Source organism: Myzus persicae, unplaced genomic scaffold, assembly GCF_001856785.1.
Source record: "Myzus persicae strain clone G006 unplaced genomic scaffold, MPER_G0061.0, whole genome shotgun sequence".
In the NCBI taxonomy this organism is placed as follows: Eukaryota; Metazoa; Arthropoda; class Insecta; order Hemiptera; family Aphididae; genus Myzus; species Myzus persicae.
The window spans coordinates 236,048-253,912 of NW_019101024.1; the positions used below are offsets into that span (position 1 = coordinate 236,048).

At 31.7% G+C, this 17,865-nt stretch overlaps 1 protein-coding gene across 2 annotated transcripts in view; it reads left to right on the plus strand.

Annotated features, from left to right (window-relative positions):
* The window catches only part of LOC111027307 (ecdysone-induced protein 78C), a 62,683-nt gene that overhangs the window by 23,707 nt on the left and 21,111 nt on the right, over positions 1 to 17,865 (plus strand). For both annotated transcript variants that reach the window (XM_022305642.1, XM_022305641.1), the window contains one exon: positions 16,552 to 16,673. In XM_022305642.1, coding sequence (XP_022161334.1) covers positions 16,552 to 16,673 — 122 coding nt within the window. The remainder of the gene's footprint in view (positions 1 to 16,551; positions 16,674 to 17,865) is intronic.

Below are 17,865 nucleotides of genomic sequence, written 5' to 3' on the forward strand. Positions count from 1 at the left end.
ATATATTATATTTTAGTTATGCGCCAAGAGAGCACTATCCGCACCTATGTCATTGGTTACCAAAACCCCGTTCGCCGCTGGTCCCGTGCCAAACAATTTTTTTACTTGCGTAATTTAATAACATACCTATACCTACCTGCTGCAGGTTTTCATATTTGTTATTTTTTTTCCCCGTCCTAGCCTTCCGGGTAAATTTCTTTCGGTCACAGTACAATATAATATAGCGATGTTACATAGGGTATGCGCTGTGCAGTATAATATATATATATATATACATACCTACCCAACAATTTTTTTCAATTACAATATACTATGTGCATGTTTCGTCGTATCTGTATTCTACGCGTATTATAATATATAGGTACATACATAAACCAATTTAAACGTTAGAATACCGTCAAGATCATTTTGCTTAATAAATATTGCATATATGTAATCGTACAAAATCATATTATACTATAATATAATATTATTAGGTATGTACTCATGTATAGAAGGTATATGCAGGCATACATAGTATACCAATGTCTGTACATAACGGTTTAAAATTCATCCGAATTCAATTCGTCTAATAATATTATTGCACGTGTGTACTCGTACTATATATTAATACGAAAATAATATAATAATTTTCCATTCGAAACACGCGCACGCCTAAAACGCTGTGTCTATGTACGTGACTGCTATATTAATGCATATGATATATAAATATATATATTATATATATATTATGAATGCTGCATTATTAAATTAAAAATAGTAAAAAATAATTTCAATGAAAATCGCGAATTTTTTGTACTTCCTAAAATAATACGTAATTATTATAAATTATTATAATTATTGCTGGATTTTGATTTTTAGGCGATTCTCTTAACGGTGCCATATGAATAACAAACAATTTAACTATGCATGTATTATTATTCTGTATCATGGGATTTTGGAATTAAAAAAACTCAAATTAAATGCACCTCGTTGGAGTTTCAAATGTACCACCGCATACGCATTACATTAATTAATCTAGTATGTAGTATATTGTATGACGTATATAATATATTTATTGTATGATATTCAATATATTTTGTTGTACTATACCCGACAAATATTATATCAAATGGGAACAACAATAATAATAATAATATATCATCGGCGCAAGTCCGAACAAAAGTAGGTATTTAATTTTTCAACAGAGCCAAATGCGTTGTAGCTATACCTATACATATCTATCGTGCGCCGCGCCGGTCGCCGGCTCACCGCTTACAAATCAATATCAAATAATATATAATAACGCCATCCATGATGCTAATAATAATATTGTATTCTATACACTGCAACACTGCTTGAACTTTTATAATATTTATGTTTTTCCGATTTCATATTACTTTATAATGGTCGTATGCAAAAATAATAAAACATTTTTAATGAGAGTTTCTAACAATAATTGTGTTGTAGATCAGCCGTGTGACACTGTACAATAATATAATATGTGATAAATAAATATATATTCAGGATGTTTTACTAAGAAAGTGCGTCCTCCTTATATATTTTGATAACGCATCTATTCAAATTCGGATTCTCAGAATTTTTACTTAACACTTGTACTTAAAGACCATTCTTCTTTACAGTTGTTTTTTATATTTAATTTAAGGAGTGTCCGCTACAGTTTAATATAGACAATATTTTTTCAAAACAAAACCACCATTTTTACTATAAGTTGCTTTTTTTTAAACAATTTTAATGTATCTGAATCAAAATTTAAACTAGTAGTTTCAGGACTAAGTATTTAAACTATAATATAATTATAATAATTGTGATTTTACATAATTCTATTCTATATAGATAATAAATGTAATATTTAGACTAGTACTTATATTGTACTCGGATATTTTGTACAAATTACAATACGTTAATAGGTTAATATATGAATTACAGTAATTATTTTTAAGTATCAAAGCTCTCATGTCTTATAAATCTTGGTTTTATCATAGACCATTATCATTAATAACTAAACGTTATTAAGTGTAGATTCGGCTCGTTTTAATAAAGACTCATATAGGCACAATGGCACATATAATAAGTACATCAATTTTTTTAATAAAACACCTGCTTAACAATTCCAGTAAGAAAAGTAGGTTTTAATTTTAATTAAACATTTGTATAGGACTAAGTTCAGCAATTAATAATAATGTATAGATACCAAACACATTTGTATTACAAATTTAACAAGGTTTTAGTCTAACGAAGTATTTTAGGAGGTTTTGCGTTTTCAGTGTGTTCACATTTTATTTCGAAGTAAGCAATAAAAAAGTTCAAAAAGTCTCTTGTGGCGCCCATATTAGAAACAGATGAAATTTTGTAGCATATATAACTTATATAACTTACTTCATAAGTTACCTATTTTTCAATATTTCCCGATATTTTTTTGTCTCGTGGAAACTAATATAAAATAACCAGTATGAAGAATATACTTTCTACAGAGTCTCGGCTATTTTTTTATTCATAATATGATGATGTATAATGTATCCAAACTTCCCTTAAATATACCTTTTCGGATACAATAATTGACAAATGGTTTTCATTCATAAATGTCCTATAGGCTATAGCATACGAGTTCCGCCGCATGTTATCAGTAATCACATTGCTTTACAGGTCATTGTGATTCAATTAATCGATTGGTACCATACAAAAAAATTTGACGCATATATGCGTAAAAAATAAATGATTTGGTTTGTGTTTTACAAAAATTATTTCATTAAATGTTTAATTGTATATTGACTAGTGATTACATTAGTAGCTGTAATGAATATAATATTATTAATGTTACATGTATTATGTACAGTTGAAAAATATACTTTTCCGTTCAAAGATTTCAAAGTAGAAATATTTAATTGCTGTTATCACGTAATTTTCGTTTACCTGTCTACAGACATACAGTATTATAATAACAGTCAAGTAATAATATATATTATTCCAGATTATGCACAAGCTGTATAGGGTTTTAAATATTTTATGCACGAAAAGTTAGAGTAAAGTAAAACTAACAATCATAATTAACCATAGTTTTGCAAGTGGTATTCGCTGAAACGAGCGAAGAAAAGCTCGCGTAATTTGGGCGATGTTAATTTATCAAGTATTAGCTTTGAGGCCAAGACAGCGAATTTCTATTAGGGATCCATACAAAGAGCTAGTATTATTCAACCATTTATTACATTTTAACAATGAACGTTCATTAATTCAAAAAGTTTTTTCACCTTTTTACTCTGGAGAATTTAAGATAGGTTCATTCTTACATTTTATATCACTTTTATTTTGTTTACCTACCCTTGTGCTATATAGTTTTGAAAGTTCAAAACCCCTATCAATTTTAAATTATCAAAATGGCAATATAAAATATAAATTCAAAAATCCAATTATAAATAATATATGCCAATGTATTTAGAAAAGTATTTAAATTATGAAATTAAATATATTTTTGATTAGGTAATCAAGTAATTTTTAAAATTGTTATTATTTACGCCTGCAATCATTTTCAAAAAAATGAGCATTGACTCATCAAATAATCGTTAAAGTTTGGTTGATTATGTCTCTCATAGAATTATGAGAAACATTCAGTTTTTCTAAACCGTGAGATAGCAGGTAGTGTTGCCTCTTAATGTGACGATATTTTAGTGTTTCGGAGAGTTATTTTGTATATAAATGTACTTACGCATGGATAGTCGTTGAAAGTCATGAATCATGATGTAGTGCGCTACCACGACATAATAAAATGAAAGTTTGCTACAATCATCGCTACTGTTATGCAAATGTAAGGCATTTCATTACATGCTACTTTTTTTTTGTCGAAAAAATAATATATATACACATGTATTGGCCCTGCAGGCTGGAAACTTGGAAATTAAAACTTCAAGCCAATCTGTTGATTCAACCGGTTTTCACATAAACTCAATTTACTCATAGTCACAGCAGTGATGTAATTTCAGTGTTTTGTTAGGACGCGTGTAATCATTTGTTAATTATTTAGAATGATGCTATTATTTATTTTAGTTTATGATAGAATATATATATTTTTTTTAAATAGTTATATTTTATGAATAAGGAAATGCTAGCAACATTTTGTGTTCAGATTAGCGAGTAGCGATGTTTGCTTTGTGCCAGTGGAAAATCGTAGTGTCACTATTTATAAACGTAGTTATACTATGTACCGAAACAAAGCGGTAATACTCTGCCTTGTTCCATAATAAGTAGTTTGCTGGGTAGGTCGTAGGTAATAGGTATACGCACTGTAAGCGTCGCTACAAAAAGCGCTCTACTATTCCAACCTGCACCGGGCACTGATATATTATTATATACATATTATATTTTATATTATCGGCTGGTTTTTAGTAGACGAGTCGATAATAATAATATGGTTCTTCACCATAATGTCGTAACGCCTACACCCATATCATGTCGAATTACAGTTTTAGAACCTTGTTCAATATTTAATCGTTTCATCGGTCTTATATTAAACGTCATAATATAAACTTCAGACAAAAATTAAAATCGTAATTGTTGTCAAATACAATGCCTGAAAACGCGATAATATTATTTGAAAATATCTATGATATATACATACAAAATGCAAAATCGATTGAAACTAATAATTTCTAGAAGTCTGTAAAAGCTACCGTCAATAACTTATATAATTTATAAAAAAAAAAAAATACACGGATTTGTTTATGAAGACATTATATATATATATGTATACTTTGCCATAAATTCGAAACATAAACGCGACAAGAAAACTCTATCAATATTGAACTTGTCCCTGTACAGTACACAATGTTCATATTAAAGTATATATATTATGCACACAATATGTCAGGGCTAACGGTTATATAGATAGTATGCACGCGACAAAAAACAATAAAGTCCATATTTTGTACACGGAACAATATTATGATACTAGTGTTATGCCCAATATTCACTGGTAGTAAAAATTCTAAAAGCCTGTACTTTTAACCACTACAATAATTACGCAATTTAAAATATACTTAAACATACCTAATAAATAATAATCAATATTTTTTGAATTTGTGAAATAATACATTTTATGATATTACAATATTATAATACGCGAACAACACAACTATTACATTTAAACAAATAATAATATTTATTGTACCTAAGCGCGCAAATAGATATGTAAAATTGATAATATTACAATTTATAATCCGAGTATAAACAACATACTAGCAAGCAACATCCACACTTCACAGATCGAGATTATTTTGTAATGGGACTTGTTTATAAATTAGGTAGGTACCTATAGTGGCAATGTGCTGAGACAATTTTATAAGAATGTCAGCGGTCGCTAGTCACTAATATATGTGTTTAGGGTTCTATCGAAATCGGATATCTCTACACGTATGAGTACGTTTAATATTGTTTAATCAAACATTCGTATTTTTAACGAATCACTGTAGAACAAAATACGTATATATAAATACCTACCGAAGAGTAATTATGTTCGTATACACGTTGAACTACTCGTACTATCAAATGAGTCAAATAAATAATTGTAATTTAGTTAAGTTTTTCACACTGTACGCAATACTATGTAATAACTTAAATATTGAAAAAAAAACACATAGCTGCTTTGGCGTTAAGTTACGGAAATTAATGACTCATTTAAACTGCAGTGAACAAAATCGCTGTTATATATTTTTATCTATAACTTAAAATTAATAATGGGTAACATATATTGTGGTAACTATGAATATAGTGAATTAATCGACCAGTTTACAAAGCCATTTAAATTGCAATCATTAAAATAATGAAAATTATATTAGAAGAGATTTGACACGATCAATAAATACATTTTTCGTTCTCCGGGTGGTCTGCAGGTGACACAATAATAACTAAAATAGTGTCTTCTTTACTAATTTTAAAAATCGTATTAAATATATAATGTATAATATTATGTATTATATAGTGTCATGTGTATGAACACTAAAGAGTATAATTCATGCGCGTATGTAGTCTGTATAGTATAATAGTTACTTTCTTTCTGAGAAAGGGAAACGAGCCAGGTGTTTATTTTTTCCACTTAATTTCCTCTACACCGTCAACCATCAGAGCTTTAGGTATTTCATCCCGAATGGATTGGATGAATATTTTACCACTACATTTTTATCGCACCTAAAAAATAACATAGGTAGTATTGTGTTTGAGACCCCACATAAACATGTTGAGCGGGGCTCATTATTTTCTTGAAGAATTAAATGAATAATAAAAAAATTCAAACTATGTTGCATAGTCAATGTCCCAGTTAGACTTTTACGGACAAAATATAATTGTAATCAATAGGTAGGCATGATATAATAATAATAGATTGTTGTCTCGCAGGTCGAAGACGAGGGTGTATAAAACAATATTATTATTTCATATTTACAAGCATGAGGTATTGTTGGTGATCATATAATTTTATGCATTTTTATAAAAACTTTTCATTTTACGAAAAATGAGTACATCGCAGCAACCAAAGACTTCAAACGTAAATATTGCAAATCACGATGGACGCATGCAGTTTACTGCACAGGTCACAAAAACATTTTTAACAGAAACATTATTACGCGAGTGAAATTAATGTGCTACACTATATCATTACAAAACCTATAATCCATATATTATTATTTAATAATTACCCACGCAACTGCTGCAGTCTCGTTTTTAAGCGAAAGGGACGAAACGAAATCCAGCGGGATCTAAACAATTTTACAAGCTTTTATCGATCAGATCCGTTTCTAATTCTTTTTGTATCGTATATTTATGACGACGCATCGGGAAGTTCAAAATTTTATTTTTAATTTGTATAGTATTAGAATTTTAAACATCTTTATGATTTTTCAAAAGTAAAATTATACAGTTTATGGAGACTGCAATAATGTGCACAAATAATTACTTCAATTGTATTTTATCTCCTCTGTAAATCCATAACATTATTATTTATCAACTGCAGTTGCAGGTAACCTTTGAATAACATAGTAGCAGAAACACAAAATTCAGCTCTACATCAATGTAACTACCTATCTCGTCTACACTATATGTGCCTCATTTCCCGGGAAAATCGGCATCAGAGTAGCTCGGTATGTGAACTAATTCGATTGAGATGGGCAATCTGTCTATGGTGGATTGGATATCACACTTGGTATTTGGTATATTTTTTTACCACGGTTCGAACTACTTTCTAAACTTTCCTGATATCTCACAGATCAATCTCAGAAACTTTCATCAAAATTGGTCAAGTAGTTTTTGAGTCTATACACTCCGAAAACATAAAGTCATTGTCTTTTGTAGTACATTAGGATAACAAACAAGAAATTAAATATAATTTTCATTGATATAAAAAAAAATTCAGCAGTAGTGCTTGTCAAATTGGCTAGTCTAAAAAAATGTTTTTTTAAAAATTGTTTTTCTATAACCTAGGTGACCCCACATCAAACAGTTAGGTTAATCTATAAGCCAACCTATATAAGGGTTGAAAAAAAGAAGCTAAAACACCATACGAGTCTCAAGGAATCTATTGATATAACTTTTATTGAAATCGGCCCATTAGTTCCTGAGATTAAAGCGTTCAAACATAATATTCAAACTATTCAGCTTTATAATATTATCGTATAGCTCATAATATAATGTATATTATATTATTATGTATAAATTAATAATTATTATATTATATAGGTATGTGACAGTCAAACTATTTGACGTATTGCAGGTTCTTCAGAATGGCCAAATGGGATTCACAAAACATCTAGTTATCCGAGTTCAGAGTTATCGGGTGTTGGGTGGTGTAAAATCGCGCATTATTTTACTGTGTTTCCTCGACTTGCTACAAATTCAATAATACCGGATACACACGATTATAACGCCGGCTGAATAGCAGACGTTGTCCGATTTTTTTTTTGAACTTTAAGACCTTTATTTTATATTTCAAAACGTGAATTCAACTCTGACGCGTACCTACTACGTAGATCCGTACCATTATAGGCGAGTGACTAAACGTCTATGTTACTCAGCCGCCATTTCACCTTATCGTCGCGGAATACACACTGCGTCGATGAGCTATTCACCGCATCATAGTATATCATACGGCGCGATATTACTATATCGTAACAGCTCTGCTCCTCTGTTCGACGGGTGGCCGGGGGGTGGGCGGCTGCGGGATATACAGAAATATTGTAAGCACCGCGAATGCACAGAATCGTGCCCGTACACGCGGCGGCGGCGGCGGCGGAATGATAATGCTTCTATATTATAATAATAATATACACAGATGAACATACGCAGTATATTATACCGTCGTCGGTCCAGTCGCGCGCGTCTTATTGCATACTCGGCGCGTACGCATATTATATTGCAGCAGCAGCAGCAGCAGTGCACGGTGCGTGCGTTTAACTTCCTACATAATGTGTACCTCTGCATACGTATACTCTGCAGCCGTGTGTGTGTGTACGCGCGCATGTGTGTGTACAGAGGTAAATAATAATAATAATAATAATATAATACCACGACGCTTGTGTGTGCGCGCGCGTGTGTGTGTGTGTGCGTGTGTGTGTGTGTGTGTGCACGCACAGGAAGGACGGAAAAACGCGTGGCGAGACCGAGACGGGACGAAGAGAGAGAGACGATTAATAATTATTTATCGTCGTCGGAACTGGTTTTGTGTTTTAAGTTTTGGTACGGACGAGCCCCGGCAGCGCGCGTGTGCGGGAGAAGTGAGGCTGTGCGGGTAGAGAGAAAAAAAAAATTATAAAAAAGAGTTGGCAAACTGGTTATGCCGCGCGCGCACCACAGCCCGAATACACGCACACAACGTCTTTCGCGTTCGTACCTACGGATGTGTGTATGGTACATAGGTGTGCGTGTGTGTGTGTGTGTGTGTGTGTGCGTGTGTGTGTGTTTCTGAAAGCACTCAAGGTTGTTGAACTGTCCGGCGACGGAATCCTTTGCTGTTCGTACTGCCTCCACACTCTCCATCGCTGTATAATATAATAATGTAATAGGTATGTGTGAGTGTGCGTAAATGTAATATAATAATATATTTATATCTTTTATATTGTTGTGTCTCGCTGTTCCTATTTGATTTTTTCGTTTTGTTGTGTTTCGTTTCGTTTTTTTTTTTTACTTTTTTACTTTTTTCGTCGTCCGTGTATTTTAAGAGAAAAAAATAACACAAATTCCAATTATCATGTTACTTGTGTCACCAATATTTTCCGTTTTCACGGAGACGCTGTGTCTTAATAGATCGTTATACAATATTACATTATGACATTTCCCATGTACATATCATTTATTATTTTTTCAAACTTACCTATATTTTATTATTTTAGCGGCACAAACAGACAGTGTTGCGCAACGTATCTCGGTCGCTTAACTTGGTGTGCAGAAATTACGTACCTATATTATATCGATGCAGATAATATCTGGATCGTGCATAATTTATTTCCATCTAGTATTCCTTCCGACTACCACTCAGATGATTGGGGCTATACGATTTTGTTCAAAAATATTTTGATTTCCAAGTCGAGTTTTTTAAGCGCGAAGTACCTACCTATCAATATACCTAATATTAGGTTCCTAACCGTTTTAAATTCGTTCGTTTTTAGAATAAACCCCCTAAATAGATCAATAATAAATATTGTTGTATCTGACCAAAATTTTTATTTAAAAATATTAAGATTTGACTTCTGATGAAAAATAATAATTATTGCGTTTCACATAATATTAATCTCGTGATGATTTTAATTTGAGCCGTGAGATGTGCTTACTTACAATATATAATAAGTATTAACATATAAATATACAGAGTGGAACAGAAATAACTAAAAATAGGTAATTAACTGTTTGTAATCAAAGATCCCAAAATTTCAATAACCGTTTCAGAAGTATTATAATTTAAAAATGTGATAATATATTCTTAGACTTGTGTCAGAAATGTCCCATGCGTCTTTTAATTCTCTCAAAATGTATTATGTAGTATTTAAGACTATATTATGATAGCTTCACGATTTCAATGATTACACTTCAAAAGTAAACTCGGAAATCATCAACCACTCTGTGTTCATATTTTATATATTATTCATATTTATCGAATCTTTTCACCAAACAATGCGGTCGTACAAAATACATAGTAAATATATATATATACGCCGATCGACTGAGGGGAGACACAATAATAAAATAGCTGAGTCCTCGGGCTGGGCATCTATATAAACAAAAAAAAAAAACCTACTCTATGAAAACAAATATCGTATATACTTTATACATATAACGTCCAAATACAAGAAGTAAACTTAAACACATATATTTATATGTCATATAATGTGTATACGACCATTAGTGTTGAATATATATACTTGGATTTTATGCGATGTTTTTTCCATTCTTCTTCTTCTTCTTCTTCTTCTTCAACAACGAAAGCAATGGCATATTATTTGAAATTCGACGTTGGCATGGCGTCGTTAAAACGCCATGCCACCGCCGACCGTGTGTCCACACGAAGTCAAAATATCTACACGGAGTAAGGCGTGGTATTATTGTGTATATAATATGTACAAGAGCGTGCATAGAGAATATTTGTCTTGTCGCATAATGATCGATGGCGGTGTCTGTCAATGATCAACGTCGGACATGGGTGATTAAATACGATTGCTATGGTTTTCTGGATTCAAGTGATTTCCGACTTTTTCGGAAATGTTTTGAGTAAAATGGTTAGTAAAAGTAAAAAATTATTTTCGTATAAAACTGTATAGGTAGGTACTATTCCTATCACAAATGCACATCGATGTAATATTTTTAAGCCTTATGCATGTATTAGTATATGAAAACTAAAATTTGCATTTAAATGAAGTAAGTACTGGATTTGGCCATCGCCTCACGCGTGTTACTGCGTACATTCGAAACATTAATAAATCAAAAAATTGAATCAAACGTTTCCGTGGTGCCGATCACAAAATCTTTTTTTATTCATCCACCGAGCCGAGTATTTTCGCGTAGTCATGACATAAAATTATACGAGTGCCGAACACTCCGGCCAAAATCGATGCGATCTGTAGAGCGCGTGCAAGATTTTAAACCGCGGTAGGATTATTTTACTTTGTCGAACACTGGTCAGCGACGGTCACATGATGTAAATACCGTATATCCGATAGGGGTCTTGACCAAAGAGCACAAACGAACAGGGCGCTTGACATTACGCGCAGGTGAGCGGTTGCGACGGGCCGCCGGATACAAGTGTATAGGTGTATCTGAGTTGATTACAATATATATTATGTATTATTATATTCTCATATTATGAATGATTCGGTGATGGGATTTCACATACACACAGGAGCGAGTGCGTGTAAACGAAAATTAATAAGACGCGGGGTCGTATATGGTCGCATATAGTCGATTACCAATAATATTATATTTATACGGTACAAGCGCTTGTGTGTACCTTGCACAGTATGCGTGTAATACAAGGCGACGACGACGGTACAGGTGATAATATAATATTATTCGAGTATACGACCGGAGTACCGGTTATGCTCGTGTACCTATACAATATATATATATAGTATGGCCTAGCCCACCTATTTATATTATAATATCTATAGCTGTCGAGTATTAAACATTTCTACTGGATGAGACTTGAACAAAAAAAAAAAAAAAAAACACCCGTCGACTCGGCCGCAGAGTAGGTAGGTATATTATATTATATAGCCGCAGTGATTTTTTGGAAAACATTTTTTTTGATAGAAGTATGCTTGACTTTTCATTTCGGATTACGGACCGCGAACACTGTCTAGTATTCAGGTACCTGCCGATTGCGTGAGTCTTAAACATTACGCTATGTTGTACCTACCCGCCGCGGCATATATATATATATAAATATATATATTATGTAAACGACGTTTTATTTTGACGTCTAAAACGCGCGCGCGACTGTATAGAGTAATTCGTTTCGTTCTCGGGTCGTTTTAATTTTATCATAGTACATACAAAAACGTTTATGCGCGATATCGCTTGGTAAAAAGTTTTATTTTTTATTTTTGTTGTTTTATTGTTTGTATAACAATATTATCGTATATTAACGACTTGTTTGAAAATTGAGCTCGTCATGGTTATCCCGCTTTTATAATAATATTATCGTGCCCGTATCCATAATCCAAGCTGGAAGTTTTACTACAGTAGCCGTTTTCTTAAAAAAAAAAATCGAAAACAACTTGGTACGATTAAATCGCCGATAATACTTTGTATTTTGTTATATTAATAAATATAGCTTGATCAAAATTTGAAATTCCGGTTGGTGGTGACGAAGAGGTATGAGTAAAATCGTTATATTATGAATTAAATTGTTTTACTTGTATCTATAAGTTAGCAGTAAAACACAAATCAGCAAATATAAAATACAGTGCTGTATAGGCGCATATCGGTTTTAATATAGGTACTTTAGGGGAAAATTGGTGTCAGTGTACACAGCTTTGTGTAATAATTTGACCTAGATGGGCAAGGACAAGTCGCGGATTGGATTTGGCACTTGGTGTATTTTTTAAATTAGGTTGTTCAAAATGTAAACTATTCTCTAAGCTTTTCTGATATCTTTGAATACAATGTCTGAGATTCGCATAAAAATCAATCAAGTAGCTTGTCTAACTTTTGATTATCTGCCTGAGTAACCAATGGCCACCATTTATGTACAAACAATAACTAATTTCTACTATATTTCTATTATTATCTGCAGCGACTGCGACCAACAGAAACCATTTATAAAAAAAATTCCATTTCCACTTTAAATATCGAAATCCTAGGTTGAGAACCTCTATGAAATGCACATTTTGGAAAACCCTTTTTTAATACCTAATGGGTTTCTAAATCGTACAACGAAAATATCACAACTTCTTGTGCACAAACCCGTCCCCCTAGTGGGACCACTGGGCACATCGTTGAGAATTTTACTTTAGAATAGTCTATTGAATTGTTGTGATATGTTAGGCAGCACCTAGTACATTATATATTTATATACATGGTGTAACACCTGTAAGTATTAGGTTTACTTAAAAATAATAATGCAATACGTTTTATTTAGCTTATTTAAGACCGCGTAGTAGGATGTGTAGGTAAAGGTCCTCTTGAGCTTTGGTTATGAGCTCACAAATAATAATATATTAAGTAATGTAATAGGACCATTGGATTTTGTCCACATTCTTATTGTTTTTGCGTATAGCCTGCTACTTGCCGGTGAAAACTATCAGTACACAGGACTCACTACCCATACATATCGCTATAGTAGTATAACGTGTCATTTTCATAATAATATAATATACATAAATATATGTTGTAGGGTCTCAAATATGTGATTTTATATTATTGGATTTGAATAGATAAATAGCAGTTTTTCTCGAAATATTTCGAATTTCGATGCAGAATTGCAACTTCTTTATACCTATAATTATTGAGTGTACTATAGCGGTTTTTTGCATTTCATCGCGGATGTATGTATGTATATGATATTATTATAACAGACAGAGCAACTAAATTGAATGTTAAATTGTAAAAACTGAAATTGTTTATTTTTCGCGTATGTCAATATTTTAAATACATATATTATATAAGTGCCAATGTGCTTTTGGTTTGAATTTGTTACACAGCGATTGCGTGTCCTGCACTCGCTATTCTCTGCTGTATATTATATTATACTATACGAATGAGTAGATAATAATCGTTTTTCATCGTAATGTATAATAATATAACATGTAATCGTGATGTTCTCTATATAGACGCTGCAGTAGACCGCGCAGATACACACGGCTGTCGACTGCTATTATAATAATATTATATTATATTTATATATATATATATATATATACACGTAGGTTTATAAACGTATTCGCCAGACCTGCAGCAGATAGTTCTCTTTCTACATTATATTATTATTACTATTATATTTTTACTCTTCGCCCGGTTACTATTATAATATCAAGCACGTTTACCTATGTATATACCTATATACCACATCAGTGTTGTAGTACACCTACCAGGTTATTATTATTATTATTATGACGGCACACACACCCACCTGCACCGCCACCGCCTTGGCATTCAAATCTCAACACGTGCGTCACTCTCGTATTACAATAATATCGCGTACAGATGTAAGTATGGGAAACATTTGTAACGATCATATTTTTTTTCCGCCTTGTGTATTGTTATTGCACGGCCTCCGGGACATTGTTAAAGTTCACTTCTTGCCCGCGCAAATCTCAGAATTTTCCACTTGGTGTCGGTGCGTATGCAAGCTCGATTTGTCAGATATTCACTGCAATGTGCTGCAATTTGTATCATTCCGCATATAATAATAAATAATAATACATTCTATAGGATATACAGCTAAGACATTTGGATGAATTTGATTTTCGTCCCTAGAAAATAAACTGTTTTTTACACATCTATATTTTCGAGTTCCTATGAGATAGGTACCTATATTACATATTTCACTTCGACATTATTATAATCGTATTATACTTAGGAACATTTTATTTTCGTCTCGCTTCCTTTTGTTTATCATACTAAAGTATAGTTAACGAAGGATAATCAGATTATTACTCTCACTGATCTTATTAAAATGTATTTATTCACGAATATACTTTATACACTACTCCATAGTCTATACATAGTATAATATGTATGACGTATGTATAATGCTATAATATTATAACGGTTGCGATTATAATAACTAATTTAGTACTTAGTACCTACCTACCTAAACACCATCTGCTGTTGGTGTTAAAATCAGTTTGATGAACTGATGAAGTATTAAACGTATGTTGACCCCTCTTGATATAATATTGTTACGATCTTTGTATATTTATGGTATTCGAGTTGATCGACATTAAATAATATTCAATTGCAATACAAGCACGGCTATATAGAACGAGTACATATTATAAGAACATATTATAGTACATACAGTATTCACTCGTCTGTAAAGATATTGAAATCACCGAAATTTACCTACGGACATCATAATATTATATGGCATATACTCATCGGTGATGTGAATAAATCCTCTCTGACATTTATTTTAGTATTATTACTCTATTATAGTCACACTAGCCAATAGCCAATACACATCCACGATTTGCATGTTTAATGACAACGTCTATGTACGTAATGAGTGATCGATGTCGGATAGTTATCTGCGCATAAGTTTCATTGATATTCGTTTTCCATTTTATATACACAATACGCAGTATACTATAAACTAATATGTATGTACAAACGAAAAATCAAGAAATGCTCGTCGAGTTGTTTTTGCTGCAATGATTGAAATGGCTACATGATTTATTGTCGGCGGGTGAAAAAAAAATAAATATAATGTACATAGAACGGGGTTGGTGTTGTATATGTATATAGATGCACTGCAGTGCCTACATGTATATCGTGAGGGTGCCATGAAATGTAGGGCGTGACAGTTCTGGTGACCTAGTTTCTTGGATTCCCTGCCGAGGCCCCGTCTATATACGTTTGTATATATATATATATATACATTTGTATATATATTATACACAGTGCCGGGTAGCGGATCGATGTCGGTAGTTTTTGGTAAAACGATATTGCCGTTTCCTCCGAGCGCAGAAAATATAATGTACACTTATACTTAGGTACTATTTAAAAACTCCGGAAGCTAGTTGGTACCTACTAGAAATATAATTTTTTTTTAATTTTTTTAACAATATTGAAATTCATCGAGCAGGTACTTTAGCTAGGTATCTTAAGACTTTATTTTAAAAGTCTTAACTTTACATTAATGTTTCCAAGTACTATATGTAAAAATATTGTGAGTTATCAAATTTATTTTATCAAATCTAAAATTATATTGCCCCCCCCCCCCCCAATATATCATATTAAATTATATCATTTTTGGAATAAGTATCTCTGTCTCCGTATCGGCGTCAATAGTATATTCGATTATTATACGTAATACAAGAAAAACGTCACACATTTTTAGTATTTATGTTTTAAGTAAGCTGGAAATAAGAATAATAACTTATGCGTGTTGGATACATACTTAATAATCTGGTATAGTTAGTTTGAATGATTAATTTTCATCAACATTTGCCAATGATCAAACAATGAAATTCGATGAAATCATGAATATCAAAGTACATATTTTGTTTATATTGTACCTACATGGTAACACGAGTTTTATAAAATATGATATTATAAGTATATAATATGTATATGACTATACTAGGAAAAATTCATCGAAACATCTCATGTAAATACTAGTTGTAGCTGTTGATTGACGCTACATTTTCATAGAAGCGCGAGGATAAAACAATTTTTGATAATGATGAGTGATGACCAACCAGACATAACTAATAAAGAAAATATTTCTCTGAATATTATTTGTAATATTTGTGTGAAAATATTGAGTATGTAATTGTTTCCCTTTCAAATAAAAAGTTTAAGTAACATTATACTCTACTGCGATGTTCAAATATCTGTCAATATACGTTTTGTTTACAGATCAACACTTTGCGGCAGCCGACTCGAACACTACGCCGGCCAAATCGTTCGTACCGTGTCGTGTGTGTGGCGACAAAGCGTCTGGGTATCATTATGGCGTCACGTCGTGCGAAGGATGCAAGGTATATAACAGATTTAATATTGCATGATAACGTTTATAACAATATTATTATTTAGTGCAATGTATATAACTTGTGAGGTTCCGCGCGTTTTCGTTTTAATTTCGTTATTATTTATTTATTCAATCGTTATTGAGTATATTGTTTGATACACACAGCTCAAATCATAATAATTGTATCTTCTATAGCGGGTTATTGACAGACACGAGACAAGAGCTCGCGGAATCATACCGTAACGACGTAGTCGTATAAAAATCAAACCACATATTAATTACCCTTGGTTTTTGTTTACGTTTATCCTTGCCATACATACAATAATAATAAAATATAACATATCTAACTTCCAATAATATCTTAAATATTTTAGATTCTAAGCAAAATTTAAATTTCCATCAAATTCATCAAAATTGCGAAAATTAAAAAATTATTTTGTGACTCGTAAACTTTTTCTATTTTTTATTTTAAGAATTAAAAATATAATAGAAGATTCCTCATAAGTTTTTTACCTTAAAGAAAAAAAGTTTACCGGAACGTCAAATTAATTTTTTATGAGATATCGAATTGCAAATATTTTCGACATTGGATTTTTTCTCGAAAATTAACTATTTTTCCTCGATCAACTTTCGATATTTTTGTAATTTCAAAATAAAAACCTTAGTTAGGTGCTTGACATGTTTACCTCGTGTTTATATGATGATTTACTCTTTTTGTGCCTACTATTTATATACATTTTCAATTTCTTTTAGATTTTATCGTAGTTAAAATGTAAAAAATTTTCAATTTCTTAGATAAGGGTTGAACATTTAAGACAAGGTTATTAGTAGGTAATTCAAATTCAATGCATCCGTTGCAGTGACCCACTCGATACTTATTGTATAGCGGTACCTACTTAGTACTTACCTAACTTTTTTAAATATTATTTTGAGAATTTAATACTGGGGATTAGAAAGCATATATTGTAATAGCTAATAAAATGTTTATGTCTACCAAAACTCAAAATAATAAAATTAAAATGTTTGTTTTTGTGTTACTTAAAAATCTTGTAGGTATTGTTAATTTATGTAAATCTTTTAAAAGTTGAACTTCTCGTTTCCATTAAGAATTCAAATATAGTTATGTAAGTTTTAAAGTTTTGGCAGGAGGTGGTTATAAACTTATAGTTAGTGAATCGGTATTTGCGAAAACAACCATTATG